The sequence below is a fragment of the Oryx dammah genome, unplaced genomic scaffold (assembly GCF_014754425.2).
Source record: "Oryx dammah isolate SB20612 unplaced genomic scaffold, SCBI_Odam_1.1 HiC_scaffold_1, whole genome shotgun sequence".
Lineage (NCBI taxonomy): Eukaryota > Metazoa > Chordata > Mammalia > Artiodactyla > Bovidae > Oryx > Oryx dammah.
Genome location: NW_024070185.1, coordinates 71,306,719 through 71,329,005, shown reverse-complemented (window position 1 = coordinate 71,329,005; position 22,287 = coordinate 71,306,719). Strand labels below are relative to the sequence as shown.

The window sequence follows — 22,287 nt, the reverse complement described above, 5'->3', positions numbered from 1 at the left end:
AAAGAAATAAAAGGAATCCAGATCAGAAAAGAAGAAGTAAAGCTCTGTTTGCAGATGACATGATACTGTACATAGAAAACCCTAAAGATAGTATCAGAAAACTATAGCTAATCAGTGAATTTAGCAAAGTTGTAGGATACAAAATCAATATACAGAAATCACTTCCATTTCTATATACCAACAATGAAAAATCAGAAAGAGAAATTAAGGAATCAATCCCATTCACCATTGCAACAAAAAGAATTAAATATCTAGGAATAAACTTACATAAGGAGACAAAAGAACTGTATACAGAAAATTATAAGACAGTAATGAAAGAAATAAAGGATGACATAACAGATGGAGGGATATATACCATGTTCCTGGGTACGGAATTGTGAAAATGAGTATACTACTAAATGCAATCTACAGACTCAATGGAACCCTTATCAAATTACCAATGGCATTTTTCACAGAACTAGAACAAAGAATTTCACAATTCATATGGAAACACAAAAACCCCCAAATAGCCAAAACAGAGTGGAGAAAGAAGAATGGAGATGGAAGAATCAACCTTCCTGACTTTAGATTATACAAAAAGCTACAGTCATCAAGTTCAGTTCAGTTCAGTCGCTCAGTTGTGTCTGATTCTTTGCAACCCAATGAACCGCAGCACGCCAGGCCTCCCTGTCCATCATCAACACCCGGAGTCCACCCAAACCCATGTCCATTGAGTCGGTGATGCCATCCAGCCATCTCATCCTCTGTCATCCCCTTCTCCTCCTGTCCTCAATCTTTCCCAGCATCAGGGTCTCTTCAAATGAGCTCTTCACATTAGGTGGCCAAAGTATTGGAGTTTCAGCTTCAACATTGGTCATTTCAATGAACAGCCAGGAGTGATCTCCTTTAGGATGGACTTGTTGGATCTCCTTGAAATCCAAGGGACTCTCAAGGGTCTTCTCCAACACCACAGTTCAAAAGCATCAATTCTTCAGCACTCAGCTTTCTTCACAGTCCAACTCTCACATCCATACATGACCACTGGAAAAACCATAGCCTTGACTAAACGGACCTTTGTTGACGAAGTAATGTCTCTGCTTTTCAATATGCTGTCTAGGTTGGTCATAAAATTTCTTCTAAGGAGTAAGCATCTTTTAATTTCATGGCTGCAGTCACCATCTGCAGTGATTTTGGAGCCCCCAAAAAGAAAGTCTGACATTGTTTCCACTGTTTCCCCATCTATTTCCCATGAAGTGATAGGGCCAGATGCCATCACCTTAGTTTTCTGAATGTTGCACTTTAAGTCAAATTTTTCACTCTCTTCTTTCACTTTCATCAAGAGGCTCTTTAGTTCTTCTTCACTTTCTGCCATAAGGGTGGTGTCATCTGCATATCTGAGGTGATTGAGATTTCTCCCAGTAATCTTGATTCCAGCTTGTGCTTCTTCCAGCCCAGCATTTCTCATGATGTACTCTGCATAGAAGTTAAAAAAGCAGGGTGACAATATACAGCCTTGACGTACTCCTTTTCCTATTTGGAACCAGTCAGTTGTTCCATGTCCAGTTCTAACTGTTGCTTCCTGACCTGCATACAGGTTTCTCAAGAGGCAGGTAAGGTGGTCTGGTATTCCCATCTCTCTCAGAATTTTCCACAGTTTATTGTGATCCACACAGTCAAAGGCTTTGGCATAGTCAATAAAGCAGAAATAGATGTTTTTCTGGAACTCTCTTGCTTTTTCCATGATCCAGCAGATTTTGGCGATTTAATCTCTGGTTCCTCTGCCTTTTCTTAAACCAGCTTGAACATCTGGAAGTTCACTGTTCACGTACTGCTGAAGTCTGGCTTGGAGAATTTTGAGCATTACTTTACCAGCATGTGAAATGAGTGCAATTGTGTGGTAGTTTGAGCATTCTTTGGCATTGGCTTTCTTTGGGCCTAGAATGAAAACTGACCTGTGGCCACTGCTGAGTTTTCCAGATTTGCTGGCATATTGAGTGCAGCACTTTCACAGCATCATCTTTCAGGATTTGAAATAGCCACACTGGTATTCTATCACCTCCACTAGCTTTGTTTGTAGTGATGCTTCCTAAAGCCCACTTGATTTCACATTCCAGGATGTCTGGCTCTAGGTGAGAGATTACACCATTGTGATTATCTGGGTCTTGAAGATCTTTTTTGTACAGTTCTTCTGTGTCTTCTTGCCACCTCTTATTAATATCTTCTGCTTCTGTTAGGTCCCTACCATTTCTGTCCTTTATGGAGCCCATCTTTGCATGAAATGTTCCCTTGGTATCTTGAATTTTCTTGAAGAGATCTCTAGTCTTTCCTGTTCGATTGTTTTCCTCTTTCTCTGCATTGATCACTGAGGAAGGCTTTCTTATCTCTCCTTGCTATTATTTGGCACTGTGCATTCAAATGGGTATATCCTTCCTTTTCTCCTTTGCTTTTTGCTCCCCTTCTTTTCATAGCTATTTGTAAGCCCTCCTCAGACAGCCATTTTCCTTTTTTGCATTTCTTTTTCTTGGGGATGGTCTTGATTCCTGTCTCCTGTACAATGTCACAAACTTTCATCCATAGTTCATCGGGCATTCTATCAGATCTAGTCCCTTAAACCTATTTCTCACTTCCACTGTACAGTCATAAGAGATTTGATTTAGGTCATACCTGAATGGTTTAGTGCTTTCTCCACTTTTTTCAATTTCAGTTTGAATTTGGCAATAAGGAGTTCATGATCTGAGCCACAGTCAGCTCCCGGTCTTGTTTTTGCTGACTGTATAGAGCTTCTCCATCTTTGACTGCAAAGAATATAATCAATCTGATTTCGGTGTTGACCATCTGGTGATGTCCATGTATAGAGTCTTCTCTTGTGTTGTTGGAAGAGGGTGTTTGTTATGACCCGTGCGTTCTCTTGGGAGAACTATTATTAGCCTTTGCTCTGCTTCATTCTGTATTCCAAAGCTAAATTTGCCTGTTACTCCAGGTGTTTCTTGAGACTTCCTACTTTTGCATTCCAGTCCCCTATAATGAAAAGGACATCTTCCGTGTTAGTTCTAGAAAGTCTTGTAGGTCTTCATAGAACTGTTCAACTTCAGCTTCTTCAGCATTACTGGTCAGGGCATAGACTTGAATTACCGTGACATTGAATGGTTTGCCTTGAAAATGAATAGAGCTCATTCTGTCGTTTTTGAGCTTGCATCCAAGTACTGCATTTGGGACTTATTTGTTAACTATGGTGGCTACTCCATTTCTTCTAAGGGATTCCTGTCCACAGTAGTAGACACAGTGGTCATCTGAGTTAAATTCACCCATTCCAGTCCATCTTAGATTGCTGATTTCTAGAATGTCGACGTTCATTCTTGTCGTCTGTTTGACCACTTCCAATTTGCCTTGATTCATGGACCTAACATTACAGGTTCCTATGCAATATTGCTCTTCACAGCATTGAACCTTGCTTCTATCACCAGTCTCATCCACAACTGGGTGTTGTTTTTGCTTTGGCTCCATCCCTTCATTCTTTCTGGAGTTTTCTCCACTGATCTCCAGTAGCATATTGGGCACCTACCGACCTGGGGAGTTCACCTTTCAGTTTTGTATCTTTTTGCCTTTTCATACCGTTCATGGGATTCTCAAGGCAAGAATACTGAAGTGGTTTGCCATTCCCTTCTTCAGTGGACCACATTCTGTCAGACCTTTCCACCATGACCTGTCTGTCTTGGGTGGCCACACATGGCATGGCTTAGTTTCACTGAGTTAGTCAAGGCTGCGGTCTGTGTGATCAGATTGGCTAGTTGTCTGTGATTGTGGTTTCAGTCTGTCCACCCTCTGATGCCCTCTCTCAGTGCCTACCGTCTTACTTGGGTTTCTCTTACCTTGGTCGTGGGGTATTTCTTCACAGCTGATCCAGTAAAGTGCACTCACTGCTCCTTACCTTGGACGTAGGGTAGCTCCTCTTGGCCACACTTCTGCTCCGTTGCAGCCACTACGCTTCATCAAGACAGTATGGTATTGGCACAGAAACAGAAATATAGACCGTGGAACAAGAATAAAGCCCAGAAATACACCCATGCATCTATGGGTACCTTATTTTTGACAAAGGAGGAAAGAACATTCAATGGGGCAAAGACAGCCTCTTCAATAAATGTTGCCGGGAAAACTGGACAGCTACATGTAAAATAATGAAATTAGGACACTTCCTAACACCATTGTGTTTATGCTAAGTTGCTCAGTCATGTTCATCTGTTTGTGACTCCATGGACTATAGTCTGCCAGGCTCCTCTGCCCATGGGATTCTCTAGGCAAGAATACTGGAGTGGGTTGCCATTTCCTTCTCCAGGGAATCTTCCTGACTCAGGGATCGAAGCTGTGTCTCTTTCTGTTCCCTGCATTGGTAGGAGGGTTCTTTACCACTAGTGCCACAAGTATGCCTAATTATTTGTGGTGAATGCATTAAGGAAAGGGACTTATTGTATTAAAAAGCTATCAGAAAACCATCAGCTCACATGCCAAGGGATGAATGGAGTGTGGGTGGAGAAAAGCACCAAACAGTTCGCAGTTTTGATTGCTTTTAGGCAAAGATGGTTCTGTGACCCCCAGAGTACAAGTTTAAAACAAACAGGACCACCTGGAATGAAACGAAACCAAAAGAGAGTGTGATATGTCAATAGGGAAATGTTCAGGAATGAATCCATTTCATTAATAGTATAGTGAAGTCGCTCAGTCGTGCCCAACTCTTTGTGACCCTGTGGACTGTAGCCTACCAGGCTTCTCCATCCATGGGATTCTCCAGGCAAGAATACTGGAGTGGGTTACTATTTCCTTCTCCAGGGGATCTTCCTGACCCAGGGATCGAACCTGGGTCTCCCGCACTGGAGGCACACGCTTTAACCTCTGAGCCACGAGGGAAGCCCTAATTAATATAAGGGTAATAATTTCATTAATATAAGAGTAATAATCAACTAAATACACAAATGTTAAATACATTTCCATTTTTAATTTAAAAAATAAATTACAGCAAATCTGAACAAAATGTTTTCTACTTCAGTGCATATCTTCTTACCCCTTTGTGTTTGAAACCCAACTAGTTCACACAATCAAGGCAACTGGGCTTTTGACAAAGTTTGGATGAACAATTCACAAAATGTGGCTAAATGGATGAGTCTGGGATGCACAGAAAGGAGATAAGCCTTGGCTGGACTGTAAGCATCAGCCTGAAATCATGAACTTAAAAGGAAAACATTCTCCTTTTGCAGAGTAAAACTGAGAATTCCACTCTCAACCCACCCAAAGGGCAACTTACCTTTTCCAATTTAACTTTACAATACTACTTAGTCACGAGGTAAGGATTTAAAAGCTTTGGAAGAGAAACTTAAGATTTCTTCTGACTCTCCACTGCTTTTTCATTCACTTAAAAGAAAGCTAGGCCTGAAATGATTCTAAAAAAAATCATGTAACCTCAAATACATACACACACATATATATATACATGTACTTTATATGAAGAAATTCAGGTTAAGGTCCAGGGACTGACCAAATTGACCTGCCAAATGTACACCCTTTATAAAGTCTTCTTGTGTGTTGAGAGTAGGGTTTTTTCCCTTCCCTTTTCATTAAACCTGCAAAATGATAGGAAGGATAGTACAAATGGAAGTGTATTCTAAATGCCTTTGATAAATGACAGCACAGATGCCAGGGAGACTTCCAGGCGGCTGGGAGAAGCCTGTGGCTCTTTGAGGTGGTAACTTGAGTGTACACTATTATCAAATTGGATTCATCTGTACACCTAAGATTTGTGACCTTAACTGTGTTACACCTTAATTTCAAAACAAGAAATCACCCCATGACCCAAGGGCAAGGAGAGGGAAAGGAGTCTCCAAGCTTAGAATTAGAAAAGGCAGCTTATAATCTCATATCCTGCTTGATCTCTGGCTCTGTCTTAGCAACCTGAGTTTGGTGGTTGTTTCTTTAATGGCTCTCACAGGGGAAAACAAGTGTAATTTTGGAATCAAGGCATGAAGGTGGAGAAGGAGAAAGCAACCCCTGGCCCAGCACCTTATTTATGGCTTCCCTTAAGTCCAATGCCACTCTCTTGCCACTCCCATGACCCACCACAATCCTCATATCTGGGGCTGTTCCCTTTGAACACATTGGATTGTCACAACCTGGGTGTTAGGACAGTGTCTGGCATTCAGTAAGAGTTTAATCTATGATGCATGAAACAATTCTTGGAAAAAAAAATTCAGAAAAAGACAAGTCGCCCAGATGGAGAGAGAGAGGGAAGAAAGGACTTCAAACAAAAATTCCATAAACCAACATCCACAAAGGTTGTGACAATTTGGGGGCTACTTCCAAGAGCTTTCAATAGTTGAGTTCTTATCAAGGAAAATAAGGACCAGTTGTTTCTTCAGTATTTTGCCTACCTTTATGGTAATCCTAAAGCATCTCTTTGCAGCTTCCCTCTTTGACAAACATTTCAGGACAAACATTACTTAGGGTCTTTTGTCAAATGGGACTCTTTCTGACCAAGGGTGAGCAGTCCAGTGTCCTCTGGGACCTCTTATTCACCATATGACCTGGAATCCTGTGTATTCAGGCAGGAGAGATCTAGGATTTGCATGAATGTGGGAAGGGAATCTTATGGGAAAACGTTATGTTAAAAAACGAAATGTATTTGGGCACTGGTCTATTGGATGTCCCTGTGTGTGTGCTCAGTCACGTCTAACTCTTTGTGATCCCAGGGACCGTAGCCCGCCAGGCTTCTCTGTCCATGGGATTTTCCAGGCAAGATTACTAAAGCAGGTTGCCATTTCCTCCTCCAGGGGATCTTCCTTACTCAGAGATCAAACCCTTGTCTCCCGCGTTGGCAGGTAGATTCTGTACCACTACGCCCCTTAGGAAGCCCCAACCTCTAACCAAAGGCCAGAACTTATGACGCATCCTTGTGACTTGAAAGGAACATACTTCAGGTTTCTTTGTGACGTAGTTTATATCCTTCTACTTTAATGGGAGGATGTAAAGCTCGTGAATCCCCTTCAGCCAGTCTGCCTCACAATTTCTCAGAAACTGCTCTGGGTTCCAGGTCAGCCCTGCAGATTGTCTCTTCCTCCTCTTCTAGTGCCACTTAAAATCAAGTCCAGATCTTTAAAAAAATAATTTTTGGCCGAACTACATGGTATGTGGAACCTTAGTTCCCCAACCAGGGATCAAACTCACACCCCCTGCATTGGAAGGGTGGACTTTTAACCACTAGACCACCAAGGAAGTCCCCTGTCTTCAGGTCTTGTTAACAATCTGTCCCTAGTCATATATAAGACGCTACCTTTTAGAGAGGGACTGTTGTGTGCAGAACTAATCTGCACTCACCCTCCAAATTATCTTCTAAAAAAATAAAAATGAAGATCGATCATGCTTGTTCAGTTCAGTTCAGTCGCTCAGTTGTGTCTGACTCTCTGCGACCCCATGAATCGCAGCACGCCAGGCCTCTTTGTCCATCACCAACTCCTGGAGTTCACTGAAACTCACATCCATTGAGTTGGTGATGCCATCGAGCCATCTCATCCTCTGTCGATCATGCTTGTGGAGAGCTTCAAATATTATGTCGGCCCAGCAGACACACGAAAGGCCCACAGAGTGAGGATCTACTTCAGAGAGTCAGCCTCACTTGAACCCCCGGCCGTCTGTGTGGGAGGGATGACCTCCATTTTGAAAGGTGAAAAAGCTCAAGAGAATTTAAAATAATTCAAGGGGGTGTGCAAAGCTGAGAGAGGCCATAGCTGGGTTGATTCAAGCCTGAACGGTTACTTCCAGAGCCCGGGCTTCACATCTTTCTGCTACATCACACGTGAGTGCTCTGAGTGGAGCCAAAGAAAGAACACAGCACTAGCAAACAGGCATTCTCACTTCTTCAGTGACCCTGGACGTGTCTCAGAGGTTTTACTTCCCTGATGCTGTAATGAATTTACACATCTCTCCTAGGAGGAGTGGTGGTGAAACAGGCACCCAAAGAGGCAGGCAAGAAAACCCAAATTTTTGGAAGTTAAATCTCTCTCTCTCTCCCTCCTGCGTTCAGTCACTCAGTTGTGTCCGATTCCTAAGGGCTATAGCTGCCAGGATCCTCTGTCCATGGGATTCTCCAGGCAAGGTTAGTGAAGCGGGTTGCCCTTTCCTTCTCCAAAGAATCTTCCTGACCCAGGGATTGAACCCAAATCTCCTGTGTCTCCTACACTGGCAGGCAGATTCTTTTACCACTGAGCCATCTGGGAAACCCCCCACCTCTCCTGGACCTCAAAGGCAAGGTGACCTGGCCAGGCTACGGAAGAGTCCCTGGTGTGCATACCCACAGGCTGACTCAGGGCATCCACACTCCAAATGTTCTCTATTTTGCCATAAAAAGCTAAGTAGTACCGAAATTATCTGGGACATCTCCCCTGTTTTTCCAGCTAGTGGTAGGGACTGAAGAATTCATCAGGGTTGTCTTCTAGAGATGTTATCTAGGTATAAACTCAATGAGCAAGCTGGGTTATTAGGAAGAGTCTGTAGTAGGATTTTCTGTGTTTAGCCTCAATTTCCTTATCTACAAAATGGGGGTGGGGGTGGGTGTTGTAGGACTTTTAAGGGCCTTCGAGCTCAAAAGGTCTGTAGTTCTGTGTGGCTGTTTACGTATCTGTGATAATATTTGATCCTCTGAATCACCCTACCTTTTCTTCTGAAAGAGGACTGATGAGGGTACCGTGAACACATCATCAAATCAACTCAACAATCAAGAAGGAATAAATAATCAGCAAGAGATATTGCACTGTATTCTTCAGGATAAAATCAGGTTGCAGATGGGGGGCCACCAAACCATTCCAATGAGATCTCGAAGCAAAGCAGTTCAATCCAGGCTTCTAAGTCCCTTATATCCAGTGATCTGAGCTCCGAGGTAATAGAAGAAACTGTGCAAAAGTCAGAGCCTTGGGAGTCTGTGGTAGGAAGAGGTGACTGCCGTGCAGAGAGGACCATTAGTTGGGAATGTGGGGAACTCCTGGGAAGGTGGAGGGGGGCAGTTTAGGTGGGTTGGGGTGGGGGAAACAGAGGCGTTCAGGGCTCAGGGTTGAGTCCACGTTCTTTCAACAATGATAGCCATTCCTACTTGAAAGCAGCCAATCTCCATGAAAAAAGATATTCTTTCCCACAAAAAAAAAAAAAAAAAAAAAAACAACCCACAGGGAAACCTCAGAAAGATAGATAATTTTGGCTGCCAAAGTACTTGATGTTGGTCTCTTCTGATAGGTTATATCACAGGGTGTGTCCATGAGAAAACAATGTCTTAAGTACAGCTTTTCAGAAGCAAAGCAGGAAATTCCTCTAAGGAGTAGGTTTGTGAAGATTTTCCCGCCACCAGCACCAACAAAGAACTAATCCAGGCTCCTGGAGACCCTGGTGGTCCTGTGCTGGAGGCTGAAATGTAATAGTGGTGAGGGAGAAACACAGGAAGTGGCCAACTATGGAATTCCACAAGGGATGGAGGAGAAATGGCAGGGCCTCAGGCATGGATCAAAAAGAGGCTTTTGAAAAGACGAAACCAGTGTTGAGCTGGTGAACCTCAGTTCAGATCAGGAAAGGAGGCCAGCAGGGACCCTGGGCAATGAGGACCCTGCTTCTCCAAGGCCAATTCCCAGGCATCCATGGTCCAGGCGCTCAGAGCTCCAGAGAGAGGATAAGATCCTTACTGGGATCCAGGCTCAAAAGAAAGGATGCCGGATTTCCGTACTTTTGGAGGTGGAGGGGGCGGGACTATGGCTTCTCTTCGGACAGGCAGTGGGGGTGCAATCTGTTGGGGTGGATACACAAAAGGAGACATGAGTCTTCCCTTTCTTTCCAATTTTGCCTTCTCCTCCACATTTCCAACATTCAGTGTTAGCTTAAAAGTGACCTGAGTTTATCCACACAGCCTTTGCAAGGCAAAATTTTAGAGACCTGACTAATTTAATCTCCCCCTTTTCCCTTTTGTGTGTGTGTTGCTCAGTCATGTGCAACTCTGTGACCCAATGGGCTATAGCCTGCCAGGTTCCTCTGCCCATGGAATTCTCCAGCCAAGAATAGTGGTGTGGGGTGCCATTCCCTTCTCCAGGGGGTCTTCCTGACCCAGGAATCGAACCCAGGTCTTCTGCATTGCAAGCAGATTCTTTACCATCTCAGCCACCAAGGAAGCCTCCCCCAAATAGCATTACTATATGTTCAGCCGTGTACGATGCTTTGCAGCCCCATGGACTGTAGTCCACCAGGCTCCTCTGTCCATGGGATTCTCCAGGCAAGAGAACTAGAGTGAGGTGCTATTTCCTACTCCAGGCGATCTTTCTGACCCAGTGACCAAACCTGCGTCTCTTCTGTCTCCTGCACTGCCAGGCATATTCTTTACCACTAGCGCCACCTGGGAAGCCCATATATATAGTAAGGGCTCAGTAAATATGTGTTGAATGAATAAAGGAAACCACTGGAGGCCCTTCCAGAATGACTATCCCTCATTCACTCAGGTATGAGTCAGAACTCCTGGCTTATTTCCCTCCCCTGGACCCAGGGTGAGGGCCCTTCAATCCAATGAAAGGTCAGACAGCATCTTCTTCCTTCCCACTGAAAACTCCTCTCTTTCATCATTTCAAGAATGAATCAAAAACTGATCAGAGTGGCAAATCAATGGGACAACCTGCCTATCAAAAACCTGGGGAAATCCAAGGTTACATTCCCATGAGTGTGGGTGCTCCCCGGCCCGTGTCCACTGCCACCTTCCTACCTCTGTGGAGTTCCTCTGGCTGCTCTCATAGGGCTTGCTTTTGGGGGGAGGGGGCGGTGGGACATTAGCCGTAGTCGGTCCATCTGTCTGCAACGACGGGGAGCCTGGAAATGACACAAAGTAGATGAAGGCAGAGAGATGAACTCACCGAGGAATCTCATGGCACTTCCGCTGGACACTGCCACCCTAAACCACCTGGTCAATCAAATCGCTAAGGTCACATTCTACGGTTTTTGTGGACAGAATAAAGACCTCTTACCCACTGGGACACACGTAGCACCCTTCCTTCACCAGAAGGCGTCATGAGAAATTCTTACGTAAAAATTTCATGTTTTGTTGAATGGTGTCACTATTACATTGAAGATGAGAATATTTTCTAGAACTTAGGGTATTACTCTGTTCTCTGATATATCCCAAGTTCTTAGGAAAAAACATCTGTCACAAACTAGGTAGTTAATAAATACTGGATATATTGGACTATTACAATTTTATCATTTAAAGCAGCAGTCTCCAACCTTTTTGGCACTAGGGACTGGTTTCGTGGCAGACAACTTTTCCACGGACCGTGGTGGCGGTGGTGGTGTGGGGAGGGGTTCAGGATGATTCAAGCACATTACATTTATTATGCACTTTATTTCTATTATTATTCCATCAGCTCCATCTCAGATCATCAGGCATAAGATCCTGGAACTTACATACCCTTGATTTAAAGAGTGCAATATCTACTTCCTCCAGGAAACTGAGTCTGATTAACTCTGACATTGGCTGACTACAGTCTCCTGTTTGGGGTGATGATCTATTCTTCCACTGCTCCTTTGTGTTAAGCGTCCTTGTACTTCATCTCAGGACTTGTGTACTGCTGATTCCCCAAACCTGAGTGTAATCTGTCTATTTCTTATCCTTCCGGACCCTTCTCCACATAAAGCATGTGGCGACTTGGCCAACAGTTCCTAAATTACCTCCTATCTAGTCCTAGTCCAATCGATCTCATTTATACCAACAGCATTGGAAAACGGGCAGTGAAACCCTGCGGCGCTCCCTGTACTGCTGCCAAGTCATGTCCGACTCTTTATGATCACAGAAGCTGTAGTCCTCCAGAAGTCTCCATTCATGGGATTTGCCAGGCTAGAATGGGTGGAGTGGGTTGCCATTTCTTACTCCAGGGATTAAACTGGAGTTCCTACCTGGATTCCTACTCCCCACCCAGGGATTGAACCTGTGTCTCCTGTACTGGCAAGCGGATTCTTTACCATTGGGCCACAAGGAAAGCGCCACGGCTCCCTGTATAGAAAAGTTTAATGAGTCTTAGCAACCTAAGGACTCTGGCCGAAAACTAATCCAACTGAATGACACCCATGACCACCAAACTGAACCAACTTGACTATCATCTCAGACCCCTTGGGGCTATTTTGATTAAAAATGGCCCAGATTCATAAACATACTCCATCACCTAGTGAAATGACTATAAGGGGTCTCTACAGGTCAACTTACTCAGGGCCCTGGTCGCTTTAGGAGTGAGTTGGGGTGGGCTCAGGGGTGTTGACTGTAGAGGTGAAGCGCCAGGAACTGGTGTCAGCCGATTGTCCGACAGCTGGAGACTCTTGGGTCTCTGTGATTTCTTGGTTGGGCTCTAGTTGGGGGGGTGGGGGAAACAAAGAACACATTGTCACAGTGAGGAGGGTCGAACTCGTCAGTACTCCTTAAACAACCCTGTGTGCAGAGCAGAATCTTGTTAAAGGGCAAAATTCCAGGAGCCCTCTGTACGTTTACCGCACTAGCACGTGGAGGGTACGAGGGTGAAGACACAAATAGGGAATCCCCAGTCCACAGACTATCTTCTGGCTAGCCAATGGGCTGTGCCATTTAGTTTGGAGATGAGCCACCCTAATTCTCAGGGATACCTGGTCCCACCACATTTAACAACACGATGTGGCTTATGGAAGAAAAAGTACTTTTTATTTTTTTTAAAACTAAAAGAAGGGAAATGACAATATTTGGATGGGCTCATGGAACATGGTGGTGAGAACCACAACCCTAAGCATCAATTCATATATTTTCACTGAGGGTAGATCTTATGCCGTTACTGATTTAGAGAGCTGGATCTCTGTACCTGGTTTTCTTAGCACCATCTGAGATCGGAGCCCATCCCCAGGCTGCTGTGTCCTGAGAAAGCATGACAGGCTTCAACCTAGTCACTCACGGTTATGACGTCAATGGTGAAAAGCCTGCCTACAGGGGACACGGTGGAAAACTTACAGTCATCTTGTTTTGGGTTTTTTGTTTTTACCATCAGATCAGGTTCTGGCACTTTCTCTGCGGTGGCCTGGGACTTGCTCAGACTCCAGTCTTTAATCTTGAACTTGCTCATCCGAGTCTCGCTCTCCTCTTTGAGGGACAGATCTTCCACTCTGGCCCCTGAGGAGGCCCTGCGCTCCAAAAGTGGCTCCAGGACGGACCTAACAGGGTTTGGGGAGGGAAGGATTGAGAGGCTGTCATGAGTGGATGCAAACTAGTAAAAGAGGCTGGATAAACAACAAGGTCCTGTTTTACAGCATAGGAAACTCTATTCAGTATCCTGTGATAAACCGTAATGGAAAAGACTATGAAAAAGAATACATATGATGTATAACCAAGTCACTTTGCAATACAGTAGAAATTAACACAACATTATAAATCAACTACATGTAAAACAACAAACAAAAAAAAAAGACTGACCTGTCAGCTACAAACAAGGACAAAGTCAGAAAACACTGATCACCTGATAGTGAAAACTGATGCCCCCAAAAATAGAGGATATGACTCTTCAACAGCACTTTAACCTGTGGCTTCCTTCTCCAACTAAAGGTTCTAAATCCAACTTCCAACTGAACATCTCAAGGTCTACAAGCACAGAAATGAGGCCATCCAAGCACGTCAAGAAAATACTAGTGAATATTTATCTTATGCTAGAAAGATAAGATCTTACCTAAACTTATAGGTAAAGAGAGAGTTCATACAGTAAAAGATGAACAGGCAGCATTATATAGTGGGTATGAGCACAAGTCCTGAAGCCCTACAGCCTGCATTCAAATCTTACCTACATTTACTTGTTGGGTGACCTTGGGCAGATGATTTTTTCATACCTCAGTTTCCTTATCTGTAAAAATGGGGATAATAATAATATCTATCTCATAAGGTTATTAGGGCTTCCCTGGTGGCTTAGACAGTAAAGAATCTGCCTGCAGAGTGGGAGACACAGGTTTGATCCCTGTGTTGGGAAGATCCCCTGGAGAAGGGAATGGCTACCCCACTCCAGTTATTCCTGCCTGGAGAATGCCATGGACAGAGGAGCCTGGTGGGCTACAGTCCATGGGGTCTCAAAGGGTCAGACACAACTGAGCAACTAATACTTTTTTCATTTTCAAAGGGTTATTACAAAATAGTTACAAAAGTACCTAGCAAATAGGTGCTTGCATGCTCAGTATGTTCAACTCCTGGTGACCCCATGCACTGCAGCCCACCACGCTCCTCTGTCCATGGAATTTCCCAGGCAAGAAACTGGAGTGGTTTTGCCATTTCCTTCTCCAGGGGATCTTCCTGACCCAGAGGTCGACTCTGTGTCTTTTTTGTCTCCTGCATTGGCTGGTGGATTCTTTACCACTGTGCCACCTGGGAAGCCCCAGCATATAGGAGAACTTCTCAAAAAAATTTTTTTAATTACACTGACAAATTTTAAATGTCATAGTAAGAATCATGATTAGATGCTAACATACAGAGGGGAAGAATTTGATGAGAAACAAGACAGTCTAGAGATATTTTGAAATCTCTCTCCCTAAACTGCTTATCCATACATGACCACAGGGAAAACCATAGCCTTGACTAGATAGACCTTAGTTGGCAAAGTAATGTCTCTGCTTTTGAATATGCTGTCTAGGTTGGTCATAACTTTTCTTCCAAGGAGTAAGCGTCTTTTAATTTCATGGCTGCAGTCACCATCTGCAGTGATTTTGGAGCTCCAAAAAATAAAGTCTGACACTGTTTCCACTGTTTCCCCATCTATTTCCACGAAGTGATGGGACTAGATGCCATGGTCTTCGTTTTCTGAATGTTGAGCTTTAAGCCAACTTTTTCACTCTCCTCTTTCACTTTCATCAAGAGGGTTTTTAGCTCCTCTTCACTTTCTGCCATAAGGGTGGTGTCATCTGCATGTCTGAGGTGACTGATATTTCTCCCGGAAATCTTGATTCCAGCTTGTGCTTCTTCCAGCCCAGCGTTTCTCATGATGTACTCTGCATAGAAGTTAAATAAGCAGGGTGACAATATACAGCCTTGACGTACTGCTTTTCCTATTTGGAACCAGTCTGTTGTTCCATGTCCAGTTCTAACTGTTGCTTCCTGACCTGCATACAGATTTCTCAAGAGGCAGGTCAGGTGGCCTGGTATTCCCATCTCTTTCAGAATTTTCCACAGTTTATTGTGATCCACACAGTCAAAGGCTTTGGCATAGTCAATAAAGCAAAAATAGATGTTTTTCAGGAACTCTCTTGCTTTTTCCATAATCCAGTGGATGTTGGCAATTTGATCTCTGGTTCCTCTGCCTTTTCTAAAACCAGCTTGAACATCAGGGAGTTCACGGTTCACGTATTGCTGAAGGCTGGCTTGGAGAATTTTGAGCATTACTTTACTAGCATGTGAGATGAGTGCAATTGTGCGGTAGTTTGAGCATTCTTTGGCATTGCCTTTCTTTGTGATTGAGCGCCGAAGAAATGATGCTTTTGAACTGTGGTGTTGGAGAAGACTCTTGAGAGTCCCTTGGACTGCAAGGAGATCCAACCAGTCCATTCTGAAGGAGATCAACCCTGGGATTTCTTCAGAAGCAATGATGCTGAAGCTGAAACTCCGGTACTTTGGCCACCTCATGAGAAGTGTTGACTCATTCATTGGAAAAGACTCTGATGCTGGGAGGGATTGGGGGCAGGAGGAGAAAGGGACGACCAAGGATGAGATGGCTGAATGGCATCACGGACTCGATGGACATGAGTTTGAGTGAACTCCAGGAGATGGTGATGAACAGGGAGGCCTGGCGTGCTGCGATTCATGGGGTTGCAAAGAGTCGGACACGACTGAGCGACTGAACTGAACTGAACTGAACCTGCTTATCAGTTATAAAGGGAAAAATAGTAAGTACTGTTTTAATTAAAAAAGTTTTTTTTTGGCCACCCTGTGTAGCATGTGAGATCTTAGTTCTCTGACCAGGGATCAAACCCACATCCCCTGTATTGGAGGCACAGAGTCTTAATCTCTGGACTGACAGGGAAGTTCAATGATGTCTTCTTACTCATTGGGCAAAGAGCAATAGCCCACCTTACCTGGGGTCATAGCAAGAAGAGGACCCCAGTCATCTGCTCTGTGTTTACTGCCCTAATGGATCAGCAATTACGGGGTCTCTGGTTCTCAATAGCTACTTGAAAAAAAAAATATTTTTTTTAATGGGCCAGAGTTCAGTTAAGAAAAGAGTCTTAGAAAAGGGAACAGAACTTCTACATGACTCTTTGCGATCCCATGGACTGTAGCCCTCCAGGCTCCTCTTTCCATGGGGATTCTCCAGGCAAGAATACTGGAATGGATTTTCATGCCCTTCTCCAGGAGATATTCCCAACCCAGGGATTGAACCCAGGTCTCCCGCACTGCATACAGATTCTTTACCATCTAAGCCACCAGGGAAGCCCTTCAACAAAATAAGCAGTGTCTCTTTAACAGCATGACCGAAACCATAAAAGAGAAAAGCAAACCAGGCATTGTTTAATCTTTAGGAATTTACAAGATTAAAAACAATCAAAATACCTAATGTAAGTGAATATATTATGAAAAATGATACAGTCACTCATATATTTCATACGGCATTGCATATTAGTATTTGTGATAATACAGTAAGAATTATAAAGAATCTAAAAAAGATTGAGTTTATGTATATGCAAAGTTGAATCACTTTGCTGTCCACCTGAAACTAATACAACATTGTAAATTAACTATTCTCCAATAAAAAAAAAAAAACCTCTCCTGAATAGGTCATACATGCTTTTGGAAGTGTATCCTATACTCCATGTTAACCAAAAGGCTTAGAAATGATATGAGAATATATCTTAAGTGAGCGTAAAGCTAAATATACACAAATACATGCTACTAATAATATAAATGCATTTTATAATGATACAACCTAAATGCTTTTATATTAAATTTATAATGAACTTTTATGATTGTCTGTTTAGAGTGACACAGCTAAAACATCCCATTATAGGGAGAAGAATTAATTATGGCACATTCATATGCTACAGTGATAAACAGACATCAAAAATGATGAAAAAATAATAATATTATATAGCAGCATGAATAGTGCTTATAATAAAAAGACAAAGAGGGAAAAGCAAATTACCAAACTCTATCCATCTGCTAATTTGCAACTATGTAAAGATATCTATGTCAATGTAAAAGAATGGATAAATAATTTAAGAAATAAAAAACATTTAATTTCCAGGTAGAAGACCATTTGAACAGGTTATTTTTGTGGTAGGGCTATTATAGCATGAAATTAAAAGATTATAAATTAAGTTTTAAGTCAAAAGATTTAACTTATAGTCTACATTAAAATTCACAGTGATGTTAAGTATTCATCATTTATATAAAATTAAGCAGTAGGTCACAAAACGGTACATGCAATGCTTTTCTATTTGAACACAATTATCAATTCACTCCTTTAAAATATTTTAAGTCTGATCATATGGAAAGGCACTCCACGTTTCTGGTAAGGAAGGTTGAGTATCAAAAAGCCATAAACTCAATCCATAAATTTAACATATCCCAATAAAAATAACAACAGGATTCTAGACAAGTTAATCCAAAAACAAGCACTGAGTAAAACTAGCCAGGCAAATTCTGAAAAAAGCTATTAGACACTTAAAACCCTTTAAGATCTACAGTAAGTAAGACTGAATTAGCAGAAGTGCATGAACTATATAGGTAGGTCTAAGAAATGGGGGGAAAGTCCATGAATAAACTAAAGAACATACTAGAATTTGATTTTTTTTTTCAAATAAGGAGGACATTTCAAATCAGTAGAGAAAAGATGCTTTGCTCACTTAACATTATAGGCAAGCCAAGCATGGAAAAAAATTGGCTCTATACTTCATACCTTATAGTAGAATAAGTTTAAAAGAATCATATATTTTATTATAAATAGTGAAACTGTAAAATCAGTTTTTCATAGTCTTACAGTAAGGAAGGACTCTAACCATGATATAAAACCCAGAAGTCATAAAATTAAGTATTAACGTATTTGACTGCATTTAAACAAAAATCAGTGCAACTAAATAAAAATTTAGAAGTCAAAAGACAAAGGAAAAATTGGGGTAATATTTCATCTCAATACAAAGGGCCAGAATCCAACAGAAAAATGTACATGTGTGACCATAGTTAACAGAAAATAAAATATATACAAGCTACTAAACAAATGAAAAAATGCTCAACTTCACACAAGAGAAAGACAACCACAAGTGCAACCAAACAAAATCCCCATGCCAAGAAAACATTTTCCACCTATCAGACTGGCAAAAACTAAAAGGCCTGATGATACACAATTTTGGCACCCTTGCATATTGCTGGTGGGACTATAAATGGTTATAATCTCTGTGAAAGTCATTTTAGGAATAGTTTTGAGAACTTCAGCTATATATGTTTAACAGAGTAATTTCACTTCTTGACTTTTTCTTATATTGATACAATTAAATATTTACAAAGTAATTTTTCCATTCTTTTTTAAAATTAATTTTTATTGGATATAGTTGCTTTACAATGTTGTGGTAGTTTCTGCTGTACAGCAAAGTGAATCAGCTATAGGTGTACATACATCCCCCTTTTTGGATTTCCTTCCCGATTAGCTGACCACGGAGCACTGAGTAGAGTTCCCTGTGCTATACGGTAGATTCTCATTAGCTATCTACTTTATACAGAGCGTCAATAATGTGTATATGTCAATCCCAGTCTCCCAGTTCATCCCACCCCCAAAGTAATATATATTGAAGATGATTCATTGCTATCACTACTGTGGTAGTAAAAGGCTTAAATCAACCAAATGTCCATCCGGAAACAATGATGGACTGTATTATGGTGTAGGTATATCATGAGATATCTAACATCAAAGAAAAGAGGAGGCTCTCTTTGTTCTGAAATGGAATGACTTCCAGATCTAGTAAGTGAAAAAAGCAAGGCAGAGAGAGTATTATATACCACCATTTGTAAGTCAAAAACATGTGGGAAAGGATATATATTTAGGAACTGCTTCTGTACAGATAAAAAGCTGCTGGAAAGGCACCAAGAACAGAACCTGGGGCACTTCCCTGGTGGTCCAGCGCTTGGGACTCCAAGCTTCCAACGCAGGGCACTGAGTTCAATCCCTGGTCAGGGAACTAAAGAGCCACATGTCCAGCAGCGCAGCCAAAAAAACAGAACAAAACCTGAAGACAGTATCACTGGCCTCTGGAGAGTGGTACCAATAAGCTGGGGATCTGGGACTGATGGGAGATTTTTTTCATGATATACCCTTTCATACCTTTCAAATTTCATATATTTCCCATTCATGAAATAAAATTTTAAGTTATTTATAAAAATTGAAATAATGAAGGATTTCTCCAGTGGCCTACTGGTCAGGATTCCCAGCTTTCACAGTCATGGCCCAGGTTCAATCCTTGGGCAGGGAACTGAGATCCCATATGCCACCTGGTCCAGTAAAAAAAAAATTTAATTGAAATAATGAAAAACAAAAGGCAAGCAATAACTAGAAATTGTTGTGAGACAAACTAGGATATGACTGGGTGGGTGATAGGGTGTGACAGGATTATGGGTGATTTTTTTTTCTATTTTTCATAACTGTTGTTACTATCATATAAATAATGATATTTCTCATGAGCAAGATGAGACAGATCCCCAAACTAATAACCCAGGTACTGTGAGTTATTTTCCTATGAAGATGACACATCTACATTGATCAAGTTTCATTTGGGTGACCAAAGGCAAACATTAGGAAAGATTTACCCATCCTTGTTGGCAATGAGAGATCAAAGCCTTACCCATCAGATCCTGGTCTGGAAGGAGCGTTATCAGATGAGTTAGAAGAGGTGGAGATCACAGAGGAAGCCACTGAGGTGACGGACAGTCTCCGCAGTGTGGACGACATGATGTAGGGGACCATCATAGATCCTGTGCGGCTTTGCTTCCGGTCGGTCAAGTTGGGCGGCTGAAGGAGACACGACCCCTCATGGTTAGCTGGCCTGGAGTTAAGCCCCTAGCAACTGGTGCAGTTCCCATGGTTTATGGCCAGTCCCATCTGGGTCGGTGCTGGGACCCCATCCTGATAGGCTGGTGCTTGCGCTTCATTGGCTGCTAAATACTACAAAAACTTATATTCTTTTTCTGTAGTTGGAAAGAGCTTATTGACATACTATTTTGCTTATTATAATGTGATATAATGAGATATTTTATAATTGTGTATCACAACATCTTGACATTTTAAAGTTTAAGTTGTGAGTTCATTTTCTGTATATTTAAAAACTCTACATTTATTTTGTTAAAGTATAGTTGATTTACAATGTTGTTAAGCTTCTGATGTACAGCAAAGTGATTCAGATATATATATACATATATATATATATATATATAAATTCATTGGAAGGACTGACGCTGAAGCTAAAGCTCCAATACTTTGGCCACCTGATGCGAAGAACTGACTCACTGAAAAAGACCCTAATGCGGGGAAAGACTGAAGGCAGGAGGAGAAGGGGACGACAGAGAATGAGATGGCTGGATGGCATCACCGACTCGATAGACATGAGTTTGAGCAGGCTCCGGGAGTTGGTGATGGACAGGGAGGCCTGGCGTGCTGCAGTCCATGGGATCACAAAGAGTCAGAAACAACTGAGCAAGTGAACTGATAAATATATATATATATATTTATCATATATTTATACACACACACACACACACTATATATATATATATTCTTTTCCATTATGGCTTATCACAGGATATTGAGTATAGCTTCCCGTGCTATACAGTAGGTCCCGGTTGTTTCCCATTCTACATATAATAATTTGCATGCATCTGCTAACCCCAAACTCCCAATCCACTCCTCCCTCACTCCCCCTGTGTAGTCCTCCTCCACTACCTTATATTCTTAGTTATAGACACAACTTAGGTTAAACCTGCCTTGTTTCTAAGACTAGAGAAAAATTCACCCTAATTTTCTGCCAGTCCCATAAGAAGGAAAAAACCAAGATGTTCATTACCCATCAACAGGATAGCAAAACCCTTTGTCTGCTTCTTCCACTTAGCTTCTGAAAGAGGGCACTTACAAAAACAAGTATTGGAATAACAGAAGAGTTTAAGATTGAAACTATCAACCTAAAGCTTATCCTGGTGAATCTTAGGAAGTAAAGGAGCATGGATCTTCTGTCATAAAACATGTCTCTGGTAGGAGTGATTATCCCCATAGACCACCATATTAAATCCAAATCGTAATACTGACCTAGGTCTAATAAAAACTAAATTCACTGAGTGAAAGCCAAGTCTTTGCCATCTAGGAATTTGTGTAAAAGAAAAATGTTCCTAAAAGAAAACTGGCAGCAGGTTAGGAGGTAAATACATAGGAAGGCCTGACTAAACACTTGGATGACTATGAGAGAGGATCAAAAGACACTTGGGAAAAAAAGGAAATAGAGATGGAGCCATGGGAATTGGGAAACAGCAACACATGAAAAGAAATTCAGAGCTATGATTTGAGGAAAGAGAATTTTTAAAAATCTGGAGTTCAAGAATACAACTTTTGAAGAAAGTTAGTTAGTTAGTTCAGTCGCGTCTGACTCTTTGCGACCCCATGAATCGCGGCATGACAGGCCTCCCTGTCCATCACCAACTCCCGAAGTTCACACAAACTCATGTCCATCGAGTCGGTGATGCCATCCAGCCATCTCATTCTCTGTCGTCCCCTTCTCCTCCTGCCCCCAATCCCTTCCAGCATCAGGGTCTTTTCCAATGAGTCAACTCTTCTCATGAGGTGGCCAAAGTATTGGAGTTTCAACTTTAGCATCAGTCCTTCCAATGAACACCCAAGATGGATCTCCTTTAGGATGGACTGGTTGGATCTCAGCATATATTTATGTTAAAAAGGACAGCTAAATGAAGATGGAACCAAGCATACCATCAACTATGGGAGAGAAAAGGCTGGCCCATGTACCCCTCCACCTAATTTCTTGGAAGGAAAAAAAGAAAATTGTAGCTGTGAGAAATGTTAGGTTTAGTCACTAAGTTGTGTTCAACTTTTGCGACCCTGTGGACTGTAGCCCGCCAGGCTCCTCTGTCTATGGGATTTCCCAAGAAGAATACTGGAATGGGTTGTTATTTCCTTCTCCAGGAGATTTTTCCAACCCAGGGATAGAACTCAGGCCTCCTGCACTGCAGGTGGATTCTTAACTGACTGAGCCACCAGCCAGAGTGAGAAATGTTACAACTGT

The 22,287-nt window shown here is 42.2% G+C and overlaps 1 protein-coding gene across 1 annotated transcript in view; it reads right to left on the bottom strand.

Annotated features, from left to right (window-relative positions):
- Nucleotides 1–8,745: 8,745 nt before the first annotated feature.
- Nucleotides 8,746–22,287, bottom strand: part of DOCK5 (dedicator of cytokinesis 5) — a 201,612-nt gene continuing 188,070 nt past the window's right edge. The window contains exons 47-51 of the mRNA XM_040243303.1: nt 19,849–20,015; nt 13,035–13,203; nt 12,239–12,377; nt 10,748–10,851; nt 8,746–9,787 (exon numbers count right to left, since the gene is read on the bottom strand). Coding sequence (XP_040099237.1) covers nt 9,683–9,787; nt 10,748–10,851; nt 12,239–12,377; nt 13,035–13,203; nt 19,849–20,015 — 684 coding nt within the window. The 3' untranslated portion in view covers nt 8,746–9,682. The remainder of the gene's footprint in view (nt 9,788–10,747; nt 10,852–12,238; nt 12,378–13,034; nt 13,204–19,848; nt 20,016–22,287) is intronic.